At 37.8% G+C, this 22,688-nt stretch overlaps 3 protein-coding genes across 4 annotated transcripts; 1 reads left to right on the plus strand and 2 right to left on the minus strand.

Annotated features, from left to right (window-relative positions):
- Nucleotides 1-496: 496 nt before the first annotated feature.
- Nucleotides 497-3,541, plus strand: LOC113699188 (patatin-like protein 1). Its single transcript, XM_027219346.2, has 7 exons — nt 497-1,129; nt 1,278-1,459; nt 1,816-2,002; nt 2,225-2,386; nt 2,560-2,862; nt 3,010-3,185; nt 3,293-3,541. Exons 1-7 carry the CDS (start codon nt 983-985, stop codon nt 3,369-3,371), a joined length of 1,236 nt encoding a protein of 411 aa, XP_027075147.1. The 5' UTR covers nt 497-982; the 3' UTR covers nt 3,372-3,541.
- An 861-nt stretch (nt 3,542-4,402) lies between these two features.
- LOC113699187 (uncharacterized) lies at nt 4,403-10,820 on the minus strand. The gene is made up of 11 exons (XM_027219345.2): nt 10,448-10,820; nt 10,265-10,366; nt 8,956-9,036; nt 7,693-7,802; nt 7,371-7,506; nt 7,079-7,177; nt 6,475-6,951; nt 6,191-6,367; nt 5,895-6,092; nt 5,053-5,373; nt 4,403-4,742 (listed from the first exon to the last, which is right to left on the minus strand). The coding sequence occupies exons 1-11, from the start codon at nt 10,712-10,714 to the stop codon at nt 4,650-4,652; spliced, it is 2,061 nt and encodes a 686-aa protein (XP_027075146.1). The 5' UTR covers nt 10,715-10,820; the 3' UTR covers nt 4,403-4,649.
- Nucleotides 10,821-13,365: 2,545 nt separating this feature from the next.
- On the minus strand, nt 13,366-18,830 carry LOC113699398 (methionine aminopeptidase 1D, chloroplastic/mitochondrial). Of its 2 annotated transcripts, none has more exons than XM_027219746.2 (10): nt 18,447-18,830; nt 18,238-18,310; nt 17,376-17,604; nt 16,802-16,963; nt 16,678-16,719; nt 16,394-16,465; nt 15,542-15,621; nt 14,963-15,060; nt 14,082-14,129; nt 13,366-13,949 (listed from the first exon to the last, which is right to left on the minus strand). In XM_027219746.2, exons 1-10 carry the CDS (start codon nt 18,565-18,567, stop codon nt 13,804-13,806), a joined length of 1,071 nt encoding a protein of 356 aa, XP_027075547.1. In that variant the 5' UTR covers nt 18,568-18,830; the 3' UTR covers nt 13,366-13,803. The 2 variants fall into 2 exon arrangements, with proteins under 2 accessions (XP_027075547.1, XP_027075549.1); XM_027219748.2 differs by having other exon boundaries at nt 17,376-17,614; nt 18,447-18,513.
- Nucleotides 18,831-22,688: the final 3,858 nt, after the last annotated feature.

The following is a 22,688-nucleotide window of genomic DNA, read 5'->3' on the forward strand; positions in this document are numbered from 1 at the left end:
ATATATAGATCTTCCGAGGAGCATTGCCCAAAATCTGAACGCTTGCCGAGGAAGAGGAAATGCTGTGACCCGCAAAGATCCTACCCTAAAAAGTCATATGTATCATAGTGGGCTTTAGCGCTGAGCCAAGTCAGCGGGGGTCTATCACAGTTTCTCGCACGGCCTCAAAAGTAGCCTGGGCATTTGACCCAACAAAGATAAGTATGGCCCGATGGTGATGTACCAAGTACCAGGAATTGATTAGGCTCCATTCATCGACTGATGGCTTGAAGTCAGGATATGCCACTGTCCAGCACCTATTCGCTGAAAAGCCCAAGATGGGACGTTGGGGGAAAGAGGGAACCAGGACTCATGTAGTGTTTTGTGGACTCATGGATTTGTTGCGCACGTACTATTGTCCAACATAACCGCAACAAATCCATATATTGCTGAGATCGCGTAATTTTAAAGCCATGTTCTCTTTCTTGTTTGACTGAAGTGTAGATGAACTTTTTCTATACAACTTTTTATTTTTGCTTTGACCGTCATACAGATGATGTCACTTTTCTAATTTAGACACGAGCAGTGTAGTAATTGAAGTTTCGGTTCACTAATCTCAAATCCTTTTTAATTAAGTGTTTGATCGTGCAGGTATGTAGAGATATTGTGTTATAGTCTACCAGTTCAAATGTTCTGGCGGCGGCCGGTTAGCAACAAAAGAATACAGATCAGGATGTCAAAAATATCTTCGCAATTATTGAAACACCAAGTCAGTTCCTTTCAGGATGTACCAAGAGCACAAGAAAATCAAAGTCAATTTCTTGTGCAGAATATTTCCGAATAAATAAATTGTGTTTGTACAGAAATCATATGCATTTTCAAAAGGTGGACCATTTCTACAACGCGAATTCTTATTTGAGCTTGTCAGCAGCCACAAGCCCTGAAATGAAAAGGATCTCAAGAGTAGCCTCCGTGATTCAATCGTCGTCATGATAAAAGATTAATGGAGAATACAGGCCGTGCTCGCAGGCATGTGAATGTTCGACCTCCAAATTGTGGGAATCTCATAACAATTCTTAGTATTGATGGGGGAGGAATAAGAGGAATCATTCCTGGAGTAATCCTAGCATACTTAGAATCGCAGCTTCAGGTAACAAAAACAGTAGTTCTTTCGGGATTATCCATTGTACTTGTTATATAATTCCTGTGCAAAACCTACGTACATCTGTTTTCATGATAACATTATCAAGAATCGTGGAACGTACGTGTATTACTGGTGATGATGATGAATGGTTCAGGAGCTAGATGGTGAGGAAGCAAGGATTGCAGATTACTTTGATGTGATAGCAGGGACAAGCACCGGCGGTCTGATAACGGCCATGCTTGCTGCTCCCAATGAAAATCACCGACCATTATATGCTGCCAAAGATATAGTTCCTTTCTACCTGGAAAACTCCCCCAAAATCTTCCCACAGATTGGGTAAAAAAAAACTTGGCTTCAATTGATCATGCTTGACATTCCACACATACCATGCGGGAGTAGTACTGCTATACTAGCCGTTATTATGTCTGAGCTTGACTATACAAACTTGTGTGCACATAAGTACATATGCACAAACTGTGTCATCACTAAGTGCAAAGTTTCAGGTGAAATTAATCAATCTTATTACATTTACCATGAACATTCCACGCGTGCAAAAACTTATCGCGGTTTGCCAATTGAAAATTGTGATCTTATGTGAAATTGCAAGAATTTCTCAATTTATTGACGTATTTGTTAGCTTTTGAGCCTTGACGCAATTTGATTATGTTTCTACTCTCTCGCGAACGGTATAGAGGACCATTTGGAGGGGTGGTAAATGCATTCAAAACATTGATAGGACCAGGCTACGATGGTAAATATGTTCAACAACTTATAAAGAGTAACCTAGGGAGCACGAGGTTGCACCAAACCTTGACTTCGATTGTTGTTCCAACTTTTGATATCAAGATTCTTCAGCCAGTCATCTTCAGCTCATATCAGGTGCCCTTCCCCTCCAGTCTCTCCCTGTATTTTTGTAAATTTTCACGTTAAAACCAGAAAAAAAAAAGGGGGGGGGGGGGGGATTGTATCAACACCGCCGCATCAAGCAATATGCTTATGATTTAATGCTGTGGTACGCCTTTTAATTTACTTCCCAAGTCTAGTTATAAATAATAACAAAGTAATCTGAAGAACTTTTAAGTTTATACACTCCTTTTGCAGGTGACGGACAACCCTGTCGTGGATGCATTACTATCAGATATATGCATTGGCACCTCGGCAGCACCAACTTTTCTTCCTGCTTACTACTTCAAGAACTCAGATGCGCAAGGGAATGAACGAGAATTCAACCTTATTGATGGTGGGATTGCTGCTAACAACCCGGTAATTAGTAATCCTACGTTGATTGCACTGCTAGCCCTTAAATTAACTACTATTACTGACGTTAATTTAGATCGGATAAATTACACTAGTCGAAGTAGTAATCGAACTAATTAGTGGAAACGAAATACTAGACTTCTATTTCCCCATGTAATCCATCTTCTATGTAATTCCAGACATTGGTTGCCGTCAGTGAAGTAACCAAGCAAGTGATGAAGAAGAACCCTGATTTCTTTCCAATAAAGCCTATGGACTATGGACGGTTCCTTGTTATCTCGCTAGGGACAGGCTCTGACAAAAATGAGCACACGTACAACGCTAAAATGGCTTCCAAGTGGGGGGTTTTTGGGTGGCTGTACTACAAGGGTTCCACTCCATTAATCAAGGCTGTTAATCAAGCAAGTGCTGATATGGTTGATTTCCACAACTCCGTGGTTTTCCAAGCCCTTCATTCCGACGATAATTACCTCCGAATCCAAGTAAAGTTCTATCATGATTCCTTGTCATTTAAATTACCCATTCCTAATTTTGTCATAAGCGCTTCAAGGGCTTGTGAAATCATGCTCCTGTTCTACTAACATTTCATGCGTGGAAATTTTTTTTTTTTTTAAAAAAAAAAAAAACAGGATGATGCTTTGACTGGGACTTTATCCTCCGTTGCCACAGCAACGAAGCAGAACTTAGATAATCTTGTCAAGGTTGGTGAAGAGTTGTTGAAGAAACCAGTTTTAAGGGTTAATTTGACTTCTGGTGACCATGAACCAGTTGAGAACGGTGGAACCAACATGGATGCATTAACAAGGTATTAGTCACGTATTAGTGTTTGTTGTAAATACATAACTACGTGGACGTCAACCATCGTCAAAATCTGACTCCAAAATACCAATGCATCCCTTCGCATTTTTGCAGGTTTGCTCAATTACTGTCGGATGAAAGAAAGCTCCGAGATGCAAACTTTGGCAGGATGAGCGGTTCGACATCGTATTAATTCATGTTTATTGTTTCTCATATTTTGTCCGTCGAGCTGAGCCGCGTGCCGATGGGTCAGTCAATTCAGTCTTGCTACATGTTTCCTGAGCTACCGGTCTGTTTTCTCTTTTCACGACTGTCTGTCCATACCAGAAAGTCTGCAAATCAACCAAGTCATTTCTTTCGAAACCCTCCAAGCAATGCGTAAATTATAAATTCGTTACGACTTTCTTTGTCTTAGTACTATGCTAATGAACTCCGCGCACAGATAATTCGGGTAGGTTTGGACAAGTCATAACAATTGGATAATGGATATAATTGGATCAATTCATGGGTATCCATTTATACTCATTTAATAAATGTGTATGAATATAACCAATTGTTTATTTCTAAGTCACTTGAAATTCTGCTTAATTTTTTTCACACATTGTTTGACAAAAAATAATAGTATTTTACTGTTATTAGATTGATAAGAAATTCAAATTTGTTTGCTTAATGTTTACTAAAAAGTTGAATCTAATTGTATAATTATTTTTAAATAAATATAAGTAGATAAGTTGAGTCAATTCATTACCCACCAATTAAATAAATTTAATTAGATATCTCTTTAAACCCATTCAAAATTAATAAACGAATTTGTGCGTGCTATTGATCAACAGAATTGAACGGATCAATATAATTAAATTATAATTAACACCTTTATGTACGACAGTAGACCTCCATACCATCCCGGCCAAGAGACCAGCTTGCTCCCCTACCCCTCTTAAATTAAATTATTCTACTCAGTGAATGATCTGGCACAAAATCAGTGTCTTAAAACGCAATGTAGTAAGACAATAAAGGATAATAAACTGGATTAGATTAGACACTGTGTCTAGTAGGTTATACTGGCGCCCTCTGTACAATCAGTACTCTTCTTGGGGAAATTTAAAAAAAAAAAAAAAAGAAAAAAAGGCTAGGGTTCAAGCGAGAACGACCTTTCTCCCCAAATAGGACAATTTATTTTAAATAGATACAACCAACCAGCCCATAACCTAAAAGCGAGTGCACTGTTGCAAACCAGTATTGTCCATAGTAGAGTTACTGAGAGTTCAAGGTTAACCAATCCAAAACTTTTGGTTAACACCTCTCCTCTCAAACCAAAAAATACCTGTAAAATTGTACAGAAAAACTGGTTTCATTCGTTGACGGATTAGTTAGACCCCTATAAATTCTACTATACAATTGAACAAAATAATGGATATAATGAATGAACAAATTGAACGGATACCACCATAATATACATCCTAAATTCTAATCACGCAAATATCTGCTGAATTACCAACTCTGCGTTCCCATTATACTGCCCCAAAAGATGAATAGCATCGGCTCTTGGCAAAGCAAGAAATTCCTGCAGAGAAAACAATTCTGGAAGTTATGAAAATCGCCATGTCCAAAGAGGGATAAAGTAACAAGTCAGACATATCCAAAACATATATAGATCATAAAAAATGAAATTCAGCATCAAGCAGCCCATATTCTAAAAAAAGATTCAAACATACAATGTGATGAGCTCAAACTTCACGCAAACATATATCTCATAAAACCTTTACTCCGACACTCAATGTGACGGGCGATTTTGAAGCATGTAGCAAACTGTCATTTAAGTGTTGGAAGCAATTATTGATGTTCTATGAGTGTCGAAAGCAAGCTTGGCTCACCATAACTTTAAGAATTGCATTTTCATCACATGCAACCTCAGAAGATGATATCTGAGCAGGACTGCCAACATCTTCATGCACCCTACTACTTGAGGACATCGTGGCTTGAGAAGAACCAGGGTCTGAAGTATCACTTAATCTTGAAGCAGCATCAGCAAGCAAAGAAGTTCCAACTTCTTTTAACGAACTGATCCTTAAGAAACCTTCAAATCGATCTTTACACATCTGAAGTTTGAACCATTCATTATGCGTGTATAGGGTTGCCTTCATGATCTTCATTAGCTGAGGTTCATCAATACCAAACCTTCTACCAATAGCAACCTTTACACAAGAAAATACATCTCATATTTTCATTGACAGAAAATTCCCATAATTAGATAAAGCAAAATAAGAAACATGGGTTTTTGAAGGAAAAAATTCATTTCATTCACTGAGCTTCAACATGTTAGGCCTATTGATGGCCCAATTGGTTTGGTTTACTCCACCAAGCCTTTTACTAAATTTAAACAAGTTTAGTACGTGAACATAGCAAAAAGCATTAACAAGAAGTATGACCAAGGTCAAAACATTTGCTTCACAACCTTTCAGCTTTCATTTAGACAAGATGAAAAAAGCTTCTGCAAACTGCATTGAGCAAAGATGCATTTTAATCACTAGAAATTTTAAGATATTCTGGAACTTTGCTGGTACCGTTACACATTTCTTTACATTGCTGAAAATTCGCATTCCACAGGAGTTAGAAATTTATGATCAACAATATCTCAATAATCAAAAGCTGTAAGCAATTACTAACTAAAGCAGCGTCTCTATTTTCAATATGAAATGTAACTCATAACTCGAACCTGAACTGAAGTTGCAAGAGCATGCAAGGGTAAGCGTTCACCAAATGCCTCCTCATTAGGTCTAAGCAAAGCAAACAGAGTCTCTTTTAAGGGTCTAAGCAGAACTGGATCCCTAGCTGCCAAAGGACCTAGATGGGAACAGGCTACTCTTAAAGCACGGGAATGATCACCAGAACCAACTAGCTTTAAAAATTCAACCTGCAAAAAGACAGAGTCAGCCAGTTTATAGGCCAAACAACACAAATAATCTCTCCTATTCTCTGAAGTAATAGCAAATAGCAAAAGAAATGGTTTACCTGCTTAAGTTGGAACAGTAAATCAGGATTTTGGACAAAAAAATTTGGGTCCATAGAATTTATCTCCTCCACAACTTCTGCTGTCATTCCTCTGCAAGCTAATTCTTTCATGGCCAACACCAAATCATATTTGTCCTCCCTATAAACTACACCATCCACAATCAATGAGCTTTCAGCCTGCAAAAGCAGAGTGACAACTTAAGTTTCATTACAGAAACAATAAGAGCTGTAACCAAAGACCTTCTCTCAAGGCACTTCCTGCAATACAAGGTAGAAGCAATGACCTCTTCTCTGCAGCTTCCACTAAGAACTTCCGAGACAAATCCAATTTTCTCATGTCTTCCCCTCCAGCGCTTACGTTTATTTCTCTCTCCAATACCATGATTTCTATTTCTCAGCTGAACTTTCAAACTGTCAGGTTGATGTGCTCCACTAGTGCTACAGTCTTCATAATTGCCAGCTGTCTCAGAAGGGTAACGCTCGTTGATATCTGTAGTCTGTGTGCTCATGACATCAATTGGGCCTTCAGGAGAACCATCCATGTGAGAAATATCAGTAGAAGGTTCATCATCGGAAACTTTACTGCTATCACAATTGACCTCAGTAGAATCATTTTGTACTGAGCAGCACCATGGACCTGATTTATTAACATCTGCTGGTTGAGATGTATTAGCAGAGTCCACAATACCTCTGTAGACACAATACTCGTGAACAAGCTCATCAAGAACAGATTCATTCAATTTCATACGGCATAATTCATTCTGTGCAAGCAACCAACAACAGAAATGTTGTAAGATCTAAATAACATGGGAATAGGAACAAAAAGAACAAGCATTATGAGATAAACATGCTTGTAAAAGTGAACTAAGAAACACCACTTATGGCAACCTGAAACGCTTGAACTAAGTCGCCCTTGGCAAACTTTAGGCTATCAACTGCCCCTTGCCTAGTGAGCTCCACTGCATGAGCAAGGGCTTGTATATCCACCTGATTGGAACCGAGAACAAGGTTAAACTTTGAGTCAAAATCCAGAAATGTAGAACAATCAGTGTGGAACTGATTCTTGATACAAGGCAAGGCAGAAGCTGTGCCACCCAGGTTTTAGTGTTTCTGACATATGTTGAGCTCCCCAAAAAAGTACATATAAAATTTTAAAAAATACAAGAACAATAAATGGCACCTCGTCAAAAGGTGATGCTTCATACATGCTCTCCTGTGGTATTGGAGCGGGGTCACGTTCTTCAAGGAGCAATCTCTCAGTAAGATTTGATATAGGTGATACAACTCCTTGACGAAAACAAAAACCTTTGTGTATGCTATATAACACAAAAATTCATCAAAAAGAATGGTTTAACCATGTGTGCCATAGAAAAAGATAATAGAGCACACGTCTCTCTTCTCTGTGGGTGTGTCCCTGTTAGAGAGTAAGGGGTCTGTGTGCATGTTTGTACGTGTCTGTAGAATAGAGAAAGATAGATAAATGAGAAGAAAGTGGTATTTACCTTATCAAATATCTCAGCGTCATTGAGAACACAGGGTCATATGCATTAAGATTGGCCCTTAAAACAGAAGATAGTAATCCAGCAATTTCGAACCTCCTCGTTTCAGACCACTAAAAACAAGGATGTGGAGCCATTAAAAGATGTATTAAGCAGACCTAACTCATAGTGACCATACTCAACTACAACTGATGAGCTAAATCAAAGTACTGAATCTCATGAACATAATAAATTTCTTCTTCCTGAATTATAACATCAAACTAAGGACATTCTAGGAATTTAATAATTTTAAAAAAATCAGAGGTTTATAACTAGGAACTAAGTTCACCAGGTATTACTTTACACAAGATGCCACACAGCCAACATAAACTTCCAACAAATTCCATTCCCTCTTGCTGCCTCATGCATAGAATATTGTTGACAGGAAAGTACATTTGCATGTCAAACATCCACTTGGTACATATATAGCTATATGGGTGATGTAATTCCACAAGAATATATGAGCGTAATGCAGCCAATCAATTAGAAAAAGCCATTCCTAAACTTAATGACAGCTATAAGCCAGGAGTACCAGAAAAACTTCCCTTTTTCTCCAAATATTAAATGCCCATTAACAGGGGCAGAGCTGATAGGAACAGCGCCCCAAACACAATTGGAAAATACATTTAAATTAACCTATCCACCTAGAAGATTTTTCACAGGATCCCTAACAAAACCCAGACCAGATTAAAGCATTTCGCAGAGAGTGACACCATACACAAAGAGATTAATGACTTAAAGGAAATACCTAGGTGACCTCATGTAAATCCCTAAAAAAGAAAAGTGCCAATATTCATTTAAAATGGAATATGATAATCACAAATCAAATTAGGTTATCTCCCTAATGTCCGTCAGATTCGTATCAGAAATTATAAATGTATCAATACCGTCAGTTCACATTCCATTTATACAGATATCTTCATTGAAACACATAGTAATAGACAAGTTTATAAAGCTTAAAAAGGTCCACAAAAAAATTCAGTTCAAAAGTTCATATTCTCTCTCTCTCTCTCTCTCTCTCTCTCTCTCTCTATATATATATATATAAGGTCCCAGGCCTTCCACTGATCATGAAAGGATAAATGTGACATGAAAAAATGCATAACAGAAATCAGGATGTTCCAAAATATTGCTTTGATATGACATTTCATGTGACAATGCTGATTAAAATGTCATAAAATGGAAAACTGAGCATGTAAAAAGATCTTATATGTCAAGAATACCAACCTCATCAGCCACTGGAGAGCTTTGATCATCTTTATCATAGATAAAGGCAAGAAGGACGTGTTTAAATTCCTCGTATGCTTCCTTCAAAACACACAGGAAATAACTTGCATCATATGTCCATCACAAACAAGGAGTTTATCAGCATTAACCAATCAAATTTTCCAGATAAATGAATTAATCTGATTGCCCTCACCCAAACCACCCTTCTCTTTCTTCTTTTTACTGTTTTTTTGAGAGGTGGGTGGTCTTTGAGAATGATTTCGAGAACAGATCAAACTCCTGTGCCACCAAGGCATTGATATTCAGTGTGAAAGAAATCACACTAGAAGACGGGACAATTATAGGGACAGTTTTCATATTAGGTATGGTCTGAGAGTGCTGATCACTTCTTTGCTCGGTCTAATCTATCTGAAAAACCGGGAGGCAGAGACTTCTACGACTATGTCAAGCATTAGCTGGGCCATCAATTGCACCTAACATAGGATACATGCCAAAGCAAAAATTCCAATGCAATCAATATCAAAAAGACCTGAAACTAACCAGTTACCATGTAATATTCTAAACAATTTGAGGTGACACATACCAAATAGAACTCCTCTTCTAGAGGAGATTTCACTGCTGGATACACCAAAGATAGGAGATTACGCAAACATAGAAGAACCTATCTAAAAGCCCCTAGAGGTAACACAATTCCAATTGATTAGTCCCCAAGTAGCATGTAGATGCTGCCAAAAACTTCCACAATATCTCCAACCCCACTCCTTTATTCTCATCTTATTTCTAACGAATTGTTTATGCCCCTAAAAACAAAAATTAAGAATATTATGGACATAACATATTAAAGATGTAAGGCTAAGCATAAACATGCTTTGGTCAATAAGATTCTTCTGTCCAGCCACCTTTACGTACAAATGGACCTCTCCTTTCAGGCTAAAATAAAAAATTGCCAGTCCAATACCACTGTGCCAGTGTAGTTGACATTAACAGACTTTACTCGTGTTTCCAACATAATTAAAAAGGTGATAATTTGACAGCGTTCTTTAGTAAACTCAATTTCAGTTATTTACGTGGAAAACAAATAGATACACAAATTAGACTTTACAAATCGAGCTGTATCACAAATTAGTCTTTACAAATTTGAACTGGAACATGATGTTCTCCCTCAATACGTAAATTTCAAGTATACTAATCCCTAGATTTCACAATCTTATGCAGCAGGCAATCGGAGTTAAAGAGCTCTGATGCTATATTCTCATTCATTCGAACAGCATCAATAACTTCTAACCTAATTAGCGGTAAAACAAAATACCGGATAAGCATCAAGTGCACAAGGCGCGAGAGCCGTTCGTAAACAATTCATTGCCGCATCACGATCCTCCTCCGTTCCTTTCCTTAGCAATTCAACAAATTTCTGCCAAAAGAAGTTCACCAGTAAATAAGAATTCCACCGACATTTTCCCGAAGTTTAAGTTCCAAGCGGACAAGCTTTTACCTGCTTCTGTAAACGGAAGAGAAGGCGGTGATCATCGAGAGCAAAAGGTGCGTGGAGGCGCAAGAGATCCAAGGCGACATCGATATCGCCGGCTTCCAGTGACCGCCTGATCTGCCGTATCAGCAAGCGCGAGTGATACGAAGACAGAGACGATAACGAAGACGACGGCGAAGAAGACGGCGTTGAATCTTCGATCAAATTTTCGGATTTCGCGAAATCGATGACGAGAGCGTCGAGAGCTTCCCAATTCACAGGCATGGATTCCATTACTGAGTTTCGTGTTTCAACGTTCCTTCGTTTAAGTGAAACTATGGATAGGCAAGAGGAGTACACGGACTTTCGAGACAGAGAAATTTGAGGGGGAGTTGTTTTAGCACCTTTTTCTTTTATATATATAAAATTTATTATTTTTTCATTTATTTTTAGCAAATTACTGAATTTACAAAGGCAACGACCAGGGTAGGATAAAAATGCATCCCCCGTTTTCCAATTCCCAGTTTTGTGAACGGTAGAAGTCAAATTCATGAAGGAAAAAGAAAAAACTTCGGGCAGATATCATTTTGGAGATTCTTTGTGTATCTAATCATGGCTTTCGTACGAGTCCTGCTAAAAGCAATTAACGCCCTCTTTGAATAATATAATATTAGATTAGACGTTAATTATTTAATTAAAGACGACAAATAATTTTTTCGACTGAAAAATTATAAAAATAATTTGGTAACTGAAGTACAGAATAAAATCTTTGCTATAGTACGAAAGATGTTGAAAGCATCTTTTCTATTAGTACGACAACAAGGCCAGTGACTTTCCAAAGTCAAAATCATTTTTGCATTTCAAACCACCTAGCCCTCTTTTTTTTTTTGGTAAGAGCTAAAAGAAGGGTTCTCCTTTTTCTACTTTCTTGTCAAAAATAATAGAGAAGAATATTGTAGCTTACTGTCAACTTTTTAAACATTTTTATTAAACACTCTTATGCGGTAATAATTATGACGGATAGAACCCCCAAACTCACAAATCAGTTTTCTAGAGATATGGTAATCAAATTAATGTGAAAAAAAAAAACACTTAAAAGCCACGAATAAAAGCTTAAAATCTCTTTGTGGCACATATACGTACAATTGCATCTAGCACTGTTGCAAATGTTCATAAATCACCAAGGTATATTTGGGCAGTACGAGTGCCTAGTGATTGCCCTTGGGTACGGAGAAAACTACAGCCCAGCCATTTGTGAAAATTTTGAGATTGGGGATGGAAATGATACTTCCTTCTGGCATGATCAAAGGCATCCAGCGGGACCATCATATAAACATTTCTCTGGAAATTTGCTTAGAAGCTTTGGTCTACCTGTACACGACCCAGTTGCTAAATGCATTCAAGATGCAGACTGGAGATGGCGGCTATGTGGAGGAAAATCTACTGCTGAAGTACGGCTTCTTAAACAGCTTACTCCTACTGAATTCAGGCCATTCCTTGGGTTGAAGGATACGATTGTGTGGCTGTCAAGTAAGTCTGGCTGTTTTACGGTGAAGTCTGCCTTGCAAGCCATTAGGCAAGCTGGTCCTACAGTTTCTTGGTTCAAATTTCACCCTGTGGTTGCTATGTAAAAGAAGACTGTGCACTAGAGAGCAGAGATAGAATGAAGAAGTGGGGCTGCTTCACTGGATCATTAGATTAGGTTGTGTTCTGCGCTGTAATGCAGAAGAGAGTCTATGCAGCATATCGTCTTTGAATGTGGAGCAACTACAGCAGCATGGAAAAAGAACTTAGAGATGTGGGTCCTGTCTTCAGGGCTGCTTACTCATGGTCTATAGAGCTAGAATGGATATGTACTACTCGCTGGAAATCTGACTCCTTTCTTGATTGTTTCCGTAGACTAGCTTACCATATATCATATATGGAGAGCCCGAAATGAGGTTTTGCATCAGAGAATAGCCCATATAGGTGACTGCTATAAACATTGTGAAGACAGACAGTCATTGACTCCATGCAGCATATATATTATTGTTGAGTCTTGGAGGGGAGTTCCTCATGACAGGAGAATTTGGGAGCTCTTATTGATCGGGGGATTTCTCAAAAGTGCATGTTGATTCCTTTTGTATGGCTTTAGTACACGTGTATAGAGCCATGTAGCTACTATGTGTACGCTTACAAATCTCTATCAATAAAACTTTAATTTTTGCTCCAAAAAAAAAACGAGATGTATTTTTCGTCATGCTTCCTACATGCGCTTACATAATGCATCGTATGGTTGAATCTGCATTGATTTCTTGCACCTCAAACTTCGTAAATTTTCACTTTCGGAAGACTTGGTTCTTTTGCATCCTTCTAGCACGCAACTTCTCCTCTGATAATAGTTTTACAAATCTAGATATACAAGGAAACTCAATATGGTTCCTGCAGGTCTATATGATTCCCCTAATGCCACCTCCGTCAATGCTTAAGACGGTAATCCTTTCTCCATATTTTTCTGGGATCAAATTCGTCGCCGCTATCACAGTTGCACTCCTCCATTTCTAATCTCTTGGCATCAAACTGTCTAATCAAACGAATATAGTTCGCGTTTTACTCAAGAATTGGATTGAATGCGCACGAAATCCATTGGAGAGATTACATTCTGCTTATAGTAATCAATAATGTTCTCCGTATCCCTGTTAACCTCAAGCAAGTGACGGGGTTTAGCACGCACGAGGCCAACATAGACGCGAAATTCTACTACGAAATTTATGGTAGGAAAGGTAAACATGACGAGAATTTATCCACCTGAGGAGTCTTGATATTGGAAACGCTTCTACGAAACCACCTCATCATCCTACTGTACTTTGTAAAGGGCGGCGTTTCCAGTTTGTTGGCAAAGACATGAGAGTCGGTTGAATGAGGTTTGCAGCGCGTCTCCAATTCTTAGACTAAAACTCAGAGAATTGGAGAGCTATACTCAAACACAGGCCCTCAATTGCCTTGCAAGAATTGGAGACACCGTTTTTTTTTACAAAGAAGATATACCTACCAATAAAATGGACTGCCAAACTTCCAACTTCAGTGGTGTGACGTCTCACGTTACAGAGACAAGACCCACACCATTCAGGAATGAATATCCCTTAAATAATAAACAGCGAGATCACGAGAACTGGAAAAAATGCTGTAGTTACACAATCATGTCCTATGGAGTCTGTCTTGCAAAACGACCTTTCATCAAAAATCAAAGAAAAGATTATCACATTGGCCCCCCAACCTTGGAGAGAAGAAGATTCTAAACTGGAGGTGACTGAATCTGAGCGAACAAATGTGTTTGTAGCTTGGAAAGGAACCTGTTCCATGGCTTCCTTCTATTATCTTTAAGAAAAGATATTCGTGCTTTGCTAACACTGAGTCAGTGTCTCAGCACCATTTTCAGTTATCAGGATTGTGTGCTCAAATTGTGCTGATAGGCTCCCATCCTCTGTCACCACCGTCCAGTTATCATCCCACATTATCGGGTTTATGCTGCCAATGGTCAGCATTGGTTCTGCAATTCGTAGATCAACAGAAGCAATTAGCCGCTGGCAACAAATAGTGGGTCGTTGAAGAAGTGCCAATGGTGATGCACCTGCTTAAATCAGTAGTTAGAGAATAGAGGAGAATTATAAGCATATATTACCAATGGTAAACGTCTGATTTAGAAGCATGCGTCCGCGACCATTATTCCCTGAGAATAATGAAATCAGTACCCATAGACAGAATATGAAATAATGAGAGAAAGGAGGGGGCAAGCAATCAATTGCAAAAGGAAGCAAAGGAAAGACATAAACAACTGCCAAGCAAAAAGAATGCAACTTTCTCATATTCTATCTATACTGAAGAGGATATCTTCTCAGTCCGGACTTTCTACAGATCCAAGCTGTAAATTAATGCTCTATGGGTATTAGAGATGAGGGACAAAATTTAACATCCATCTCTCAACTTCTCTTCATTTTACCGGGCATGCCATCGCAGTACCTCATTCTGGATTAATTAGCTGCTTATCTTGAAAAACAATGCAAAAAGATCCTAAGCCTTATATTTCTTTCAAATATCACTTCAAATACATTTGTTCTGAAGAAACCTTTTCTGCGACATAGTCTAGTAGAAAAATAATTAAAATGTCATTTATGCTCTTTGAATACCAGCAAAATTTAGCAATAAAACAGAAAGGCATATGGCTGCAAAAATGGTAACAATTTAATAAACCAGCAGAATTGCCAATAATACTTTGAAAAATACATGATGACACTCTATGAAACAAATCGGTCAACTTTTGTCCTTTCTGTTTTTCCTTTATTGGATAGTTAAGTTTCTACTGCATCTTCTTAAATGGGCTTTGGAGGGAAAATCTGTGGTAATATTTTATTTAAATGAGGTTGAATATTACATTCTCCAAATCTCGCACGCGAGCAAGTAAAGACCACAACTTCAGCCTAACTTCAGGCAAGAAAACCAACAGCAGAATCATGCAATTCAGCATGATAACAAAACAGTCAATGCGAATTAAGCAAAAATTACTGTAATGTAGAATGACTGGATCACTGTGAAAAACACGTCCTACTCCGTGGCCAACAAATTGTTCAACAACTCCATAGCAGTGTTCATCTGCAAGATTACTTCAAAAACAAAAAAGTAAAGTAAGTTATAACTGCACCATGAAATCCATAATATTGCTTACAGATGCAATGGATTGATAACTACCAAAAAATAACAACTCATATATTTCTAAAATCTACTGCAACATTCCTATTATAAAAATCTTTGCCAAGAATATTCGTGAAACTGTGCTTTCAGCCGGCAATCTTTCTGCAAAGCTTATGGGTTTTAAAAACCATTTAGTCACCTGATATCAATCCGTAACAGATCATTATATCTAGTGAATCTATCATATTTCAGAAAGATTCATACCAAAAATATATATCTCAATAAGTAAAACAATTGAAACAGGCAAGACAAACATGAGCATAAGCACCTTCACGGGGGGAGGAGGGAATGCGTGTGTGTGTGTGAGAGGGAGAGAGAGAGAGAGTACTAGACAGGAAACAATTCGAGTAGTAATTTAAAACAAAGAAAAAAAAAATCAAGCAGGTGCCTTACTGGATAGTCTTGCCAATTTTATTAAATTCCACCCCCGGTGCACAGATAGATATTGCCTTGTCTAAGCACTCCTTAGTTACCTAAACCATGACGATATCAATTCATTTCCACAACAATCTTAAAAGTTGAATATAACTGGTACACAAACCACCATAGAAATATAAAATCAACTAATCAGATTTTTTAAAAAGAAATACTAAAATCAGCATCTGGGAAGTGACTTAAAAGCATAAATGTGAGAAAAAAAATGTATTACCGTGCATGTTAAGATTTCCTGTATGAGATCAGTATGCATAGTAGTAAACCAGATGTTTCTATCAATTTCCTACAGTCAATACAAAGGACTGAGCAGATAAACTCCTATTTGCCATGTGATAAGTAATGGCATTTGACCTTTTCTGTCATAATTAGCAGAACTTGTATCACATCAACTAGACATGGTATGTCACAGCCCTTCAGAAAGCACTTCTATTATAAGAGCTCTCAGAGGAAGTGATTAATGTTGTTGCTTTGCAGCACTCATGCAAAGGTACTTGTGGGGTACAGAGTTTCTGGTTTTGATTTTCTAAAAAGGACTTCTGTCATTATCATGAACTCTATCTTTAATCATTCTTTATTTACTCAAAAGAAAATTTCAACAGCAAATTAGGAAAATCATTATAAAAATGAATAAAGAAAATCAAACCAAATGATGAAAAAATCTGAAGCATTTATCTCAATTGTTTATTGTGAAATTACATAATTTTCCATTAAATTTGGAATAACAGGTATTACATTTTTCTTTAACTCCAGAACACACACATAAATCCCTCTCTCTTAATTACAATTATTCTATCTACCAGAAAACTATACCTGCACCAATTTTCTAGCTTCCTCAGCAACATCTCCAACAAAGAATGTTGCTGATGTATCACCATGGTACCCCTGCATATGAAAGCCACATCTGTGAATCTGTGAAATGATTTTGAATACCATACAACAACAAAAATTTCAGAAGGGTTCAAGGATAAACTAGGACTGTTGAGGAAGCTAAAATTGAAGACAAGAAAGTTCTCACAATATGGGTACCTCAATTTATCATTTGAACTAGAAAACTAGTAGCAGTAGAGATCTTATGTGATGAAATAACAACTTACATTAAGATAAACTGTGACATCAATATTGACAATATCACCATCCTGCAAAACGAACAGTATATGGATCTTTTGATAGCATATCTAAACAGAGGAGGTGCTGGGAACGAGAATTTATTAGACAAACCTCAAGTTCCCGTGAATCTGGAATCCCATGGCAAATGCACTCATTTACTGATGTGCATACGCTCTTAGGAAACCCACCATAACCAAGAGGTGAAGGATATGCTCCATTGTCAATGATCATGTTGTGAACTGCTTGGTCAATTTCATCTGTTGTAATGCCTGGCTGCCAAGAGAAGCAAATAAAGAGTATAACTAAATGCAGATTCAACAAGTCAAAAGCTCCTAATTAACCCACCTTAATTTTTCAATCTTGTTGATTTTTACCAATGAAATTACTAGATCTTGTGCCCATATTCTGGAGTGACTTGCCAAAAAAATTTAAGAATAGTAGTAGATGGTACTACTGTTTCAGAAGTGATTCTCAAACAAATTATCAATACAATGTAAGATTATAATTCTCATATGAAGCAAATCAGGATCGACGCAATTCAACTCTTCATTCATTGTGATTACACAAAGTCAATTTGATACTAAGACCGTAGCAGCATGTCATTTGATGTCATCCCATGCCATGCATGGGTGTACTTCTGGTTTGCTTAGGATGATGAATCAACCAAAAAAGAACAAATTTTCACCTTCACCAAAGTCCCAGCATGCTGAAGAACCTGCGCAGCAAGTCTTCCTGATGCCCTCATTTTTTCGATTCCAAGTTCATCATGCACTTCAGGTCCACCAGAAATTCCCGGTGATTTCTGAGAATTTGCATATGGAGGCTGTAATATGTGATCAGGAACAGGTCGACGAGGTGACACCTTCCCTGGCCTCAAACATTTACGTTTGCTGTTAGGCACTTCCTCTATATTTCTGCTCATCACTGAAGAAAATTAGCTGCTCAAATCACATAATGAACACATACATGAACCACGAAAACTAAGAGAAAGCAAGAAAGCTATTAAATGGATGGCTTCAAACCCAATAAGCTAGTTCTATATTTGCATCTAGAACGAAAATATGTTCCACAAGTTGTCAAGCCATATGACTTGCCCGTATATGTATTGGTCATGTAAACTGACATAAGTACCTACAAGATACGGTGCTTGTTGCAGAGTCTAGACTCAATATCAGCAGCCAAGCAGAAATAGAAAAAACTTCCGAGTTTAAGAGGACATTTGAGTTTTATCATGAATGCGTTACAAAGCAACTATTAAACACCATTCAAGATAACAGGGCGTGCAATTGCGGCTAAATTTAGAAGAAAGTAGCACAACAATCTCTTGAATTAATAAAAGTTGTAACAATGACTTGCAAAATCAAGGGAATTGACCAAATGATATTGAGCAAGTTGGGATAGATATCACTCCCCTAAGCTAGTTGGGCTAAATGTTGACAAATGGAAACGAGCCAGGCAGCAAAGCATTCATTAAAAATTCTAACTTTGGAACCATACCAGGTTGTTCAAATAAAGGTGGTTTTGAATTGGTTGAAGACTTTGCATACCTTCTATTGTAGAATAATAGGTTGGCTAATCCAGAAAATGCTCGTGATAGTTGCATAGAAACATGTTTTCCTCCTACACACAGCAAGCAATTTGAGGAGACAGGAGAAATTTATCAGAAACATGGACAAGTAAGTTAAAAACATGAATAAACGGGAACAAAGAAAGAAATAAAGAAAGAGAGTGGGGCTCCCAAGTCAAAACTCATCACCTGGGTTATAGCGGAAGAGACGGTGAAGGGCACTGGCTGGAGATGGTCGAACAAAACTAGAGTCTCCAAGGAAGCTGCAGAGAATCCGTGATTGAATGGACGAGCCAACCACCACCGCCATGATACTCTCCTTCTTCTTCTTCCTCAATAAAAAAATGAAGAAGAAAATGTACAACGTTTTATCTGCAGAAAAAATCAGTTGTCGGCCTCTTTATCGGAGGCTGATCTCTCAAAACAGCTAGTAACGACTAACGACCGACTTGTTTCATGTTTGTTTATAGAGGATCCATCCAATGCCCATTTATTTGACTCGACAGTTCAAGCACAGACTCGGCAACACTACACTAGTAATATGTGAACAATACGAAACTCTTTTTTTCTAATATCAAGCGACCTATACAAAGAAGCAATTCCCTAGAATTTCAAACGAAAAAAAAAAAAAAAAAAAAACTTATCTATGTATTCGAAACTCTCTCTCAGAAATATTTGTGCTGCTACCTACAAATACTAGGTGTGTTTGGACGGTAGATTATTAAAACATTGTAATATTTTTTTTATATGATGTATGTGAAATAAAAAAATATATTTGTGATACAAATAAATAAATAAATGGACCAATGGTGATTTATAATTGCACAGACTCGTGGTCAGTGAGTCTTTAAAGCCGAAAAAAATCCCAACCACGGGCTCCTGAACTAAGTTGTGCCTCGTGGGCCCCGGACAGGCTAATATATGGTAAGCCCATTTATAGTGGGCTATGAAGCGATTTACTATAACAACATGCCAGCCTTGTATTTATAGATATAGGCTGCGCACTCCAACGACTATGAAGGGCATAAGCCCGAGCCAACCATCGCTTGGTGTTGGGCCTACATTTCGTTGAAACGACAGAAGCGCTCCTCCTCTGTGTAAACTGTAAACTCTGAATTGAAGCGATTAGCAGCACGAAAGAGGGAGTGATTACACACACACACACACACACACACACATATATATATATATATTCCTACAACTTGTCTAGGGTCTCTACCTTTTACCAATTTGCTTCTCACTCCAGGGCTGCAGGGTATGAGTATGACTTAGCCATTATTTCCTTGATAGGAGCTCCACAATTGGATTTCCTTAGCTTTTGCTGATAATCTGTTTTGAAATCTATAAAATTGCTTTTTTTCTAATTTGTACTAATTCCACTTGTGTTTTTCAACGGAAGCTTGCTGGACGTAAGACTCCGCCATGGACCACAGTCGGTGAGTGTCATGATGAGGATGGCAATTAATGTGCGTCAAATACAGAGGACGGAAAGGTCGTTAAAAGGTAGGGTTGACAACTAATATGAATTAGTATGTGAATAGTAGTAGTGATCTCTGAGACTGAGAAACCAGGGAAGATGCGGTAAAACAATCTTTAGGCCTAGCAAATCAAGATGCAGCACGCATCCTTACGTTAAGCCCCAACCAATGTTTTTAAACTCGGACCGGCCAGTGAATCAAAAAAGGGGCTGGTTCGAGGTCCGATCGGCCCGATCGGTCGATTTACCGATTCACTATTTTTTTCTTTTTTTGGGCATGCAACTTCAGTGCTAAAACTAAGTTAAAAAACATAGTTATTGATAACTTAAGTTCTTAAAATGCAATCACTAAAATAACTTAAAACTAAATTTAAGTTGAGATAATAATAAAATTTCTAAAATTTATACATGAAATGGAATGATAAACATAACCAAAATATCGTAATTTGCCACAAGTTTTCTTTCTACTTTTCCTATAAATAATGTAGTAAAAAAACTCGATGAAAATTGGACATGAAATAGAGCACAATCGGTCTATGAAACATTTGCCATATTCAATTTATATTTTGTCTTTATTTCTATTTGCAACAATATTTTTGGGAACATTTCTTACCCAATCTCTTATGCATTCATTTATTTAAATTTCTCTTCAACATCAGTCCAAAACAAAAAACCAAGTTGGACTGTCTGCAATTTGCATTAGTTAAAAAAACAAAAACAAAAAAAAAAACAACCCACGAGACTGTCTTTTTCCTTGTATTCCCCCAACAAAGCAAGAAGGGTACAAACTAAAATTTTTTTTAAAAAAAGGACTAATGGAAGAAAACAATAACAGTTATAAAATGAAATTGCCCATAGCATAGGTGTCTTTATTATATTTTATTTTGCTAAATTCAGAATCAATTTGCTAAATTCAAAGTGAATCAAAAAATAGAAAAAAGGGGATTACATGCAACAAATTTTAGCCCAATTAAAACAAATAAAACCATAAATTCTCCAAAAATCAAAGATATATGTAGTTTAGTACGGCATTTGAGTGTATCTTTATAGGACAAAAAATGGACAAAAAACTGACAAATTCATGTAAAAAAGAAAAGAAAAAAAAGAAAAAGTTGATTACTAGATTAGTGCTTCTTTGGATTTCTTTCAAAATTTACCTGCGAATCTCAACTCTGCAACTGAGCCGAAGAAGTGATGCAAAAATAGTGCAAACTAGACCAATATTCAATTCACGACTGAAATGCCAAAATGAGAAGAGGAAAAAGAAACAGAACAGAGAAGAATGACTGACTGAGCCACCGACACTAAGGAATTGAAGCAAACAAAGAAATAGGAGGCTGACGCGTTTTAGTGCTAGGATATTTTCAATTTTTTACTTAATAAGTTAAGTAGATGTCCACCCATAACAAACTTGCCTATGGCTTAATAGTAAAGAACCCTCCTTGCAATCTTAAGAACCGATGTTCGATTCTTAGTAGCCACAATTCTGAAACTACTTTTGCAATGTTTATAAAAGTTTCAAAAATCGCCGGTTTAAGGTCTAAGTGATTTTTCACGGTTCGTTCGGGTCAACTAATTTTTAACGGTTTTTCATTAATCTCCAGCTTTAGCTCCAAACCGGACCGGTGACATGCCCGGTTTCTAATCCAATCGGTTGAACCGACCGGTCCGATACGGTTCTGAAAACATTGGCCTCAACTCTCGACTCAGTATATTGGGTCTGTAAGGAGACAGCGATTGACCAAGTCCATGTCATTGTCATTGCATGATTGGTTAAGAGATGTGCAGGGCTATCTATCTATCTTTAGACCGGGGGCATGAACAGTTAACAGAAAAATCGTTTGGATCGATTTTGTGCATTTTACACAATATCTAATTCAATTTATGTATAATGTAGTACAACTTGTAACTATAGAATAAAAATTTGCGGATTTTACACATGATATGAAAAATGATGTACAAGATTAAATCTGGATCATATATATTTTTTTGATCAAATCTTGGCCATCAACCTTTGACAACGATTGCTTCCTGCCCAATTTCTATATATCTTCTGCACATTTGCACGATGACAGGAAGTAGCTAGTGCGTTATCTTGTGTGAGTTGTGTTTTATGAACTCAATCATTCGACTGAACAAACGACCACAATATACCTTTTTCTTTGCAAGTAACTGTGTAATTCTCAAGGGTATACCAGGAAGATGATGTTTGAAGCGTCAAACTACTTCGACACAGATCCGTTCACTTGGCGCCTTAAGAAGATTTTCTGTACGGTGTACTTTTAATTCAGGATTCCTGCGAACAGGATAAAAATTACAGATTGAGTTCCAACTTCCAGGGGTTAGGGCCGCCTAACTATTTCACGACTAACAACGATCCTTTACATGTATTTTTCTGCATCATCCTTCTGGTCCTCAAAGTGTCATAAGAGCGAAGGCCAATCGGGCATGAAAAGGAGCATTTCGAAGTTCAATCACAACGTAACTCTGGGACCGCGAGCTGAGAGATCCTACGAAGAAGCTGTTGACCTCGTAGTAGCCCAGCAGGCCCGCCCCCACTAAGTGCAAATACGGCGACTGAGGCCCAAAGCGTGGTGATTCGTCGTCTTCTAGCTTCCTTGAGGCCCGCAGAACTTCTGGAATCCAATGCTGTCAGTCAGAAGGCTGCTGAAACAAACGACTGGGGCCCACGAACGCCATCCTCCCCCGAGGGGCCCCCAAGTTTCTTACTCTCTTTCTTCTTTTTTTTTTTTGGGATTATTTCTTACTCTCATTCATGAATACTAAAACGGAAGAGGAGGGGCACGTGTCAAGATGAGCATATAAGCGAATATCTCAATTCTGGTCCCCACTCTGTTACGAGTTGATGGTGATTGACCATGAACCCCATGTTCTCCTCGAACAGTCTAAGGCTAGACTTGTAGATAATTTTCTTTTCGTTTTTTCCAATTAAA

This window comes from Coffea arabica, chromosome 7c, assembly GCF_036785885.1.
Source record: "Coffea arabica cultivar ET-39 chromosome 7c, Coffea Arabica ET-39 HiFi, whole genome shotgun sequence".
NCBI classification, from domain to species: Eukaryota; Viridiplantae; Streptophyta; class Magnoliopsida; order Gentianales; family Rubiaceae; genus Coffea; species Coffea arabica.

Bases quoted from the DNA above. Each gene is read 5' to 3' on its own strand.
- LOC113699188 (XM_027219346.2), top strand. From the start codon at position 983: ATGGAGAATACAGGCCGTGCTCGCAGGCATGTGAATGTTCGACCTCCA. The intron at 1,130-1,277 runs GTAACAAAAACA...TGAATGGTTCAG, and splicing joins ACTTAGAATCGCAGCTTCAG to GAGCTAGATGGTGAGGAAGC. The intron at 3,186-3,292 runs GTATTAGTCACG...GCATTTTTGCAG, and splicing joins AACATGGATGCATTAACAAG to GTTTGCTCAATTACTGTCGG.
- LOC113699187 (XM_027219345.2), bottom strand. From the start codon at position 10,714: ATGGAATCCATGCCTGTGAATTGGGAAGCTCTCGACGCTCTCGTCATC. The intron at 6,368-6,474 runs GTCATTGCTTCT...CTGCTTTTGCAG, and splicing joins GTGGAAGCTGCAGAGAAGAG to GCTGAAAGCTCATTGATTGT. The intron at 5,374-5,894 runs GTTCGAGTTATG...TCTTGTGTAAAG, and splicing joins CTCTTGCAACTTCAGTTCAG to GTTGCTATTGGTAGAAGGTT.
- LOC113699398 (XM_027219746.2), bottom strand. From the start codon at position 18,567: ATGGCGGTGGTGGTTGGCTCGTCCATTCAATCACGGATTCTCTGCAGC. The intron at 18,311-18,446 runs GTGATGAGTTTT...TGCTGTGTGTAG, and splicing joins TCTCTTCCGCTATAACCCAG to GAGGAAAACATGTTTCTATG. The intron at 17,605-18,237 runs GTATGCAAAGTC...AGTGATGAGCAG, and splicing joins CTATTATTCTACAATAGAAG to AAATATAGAGGAAGTGCCTA.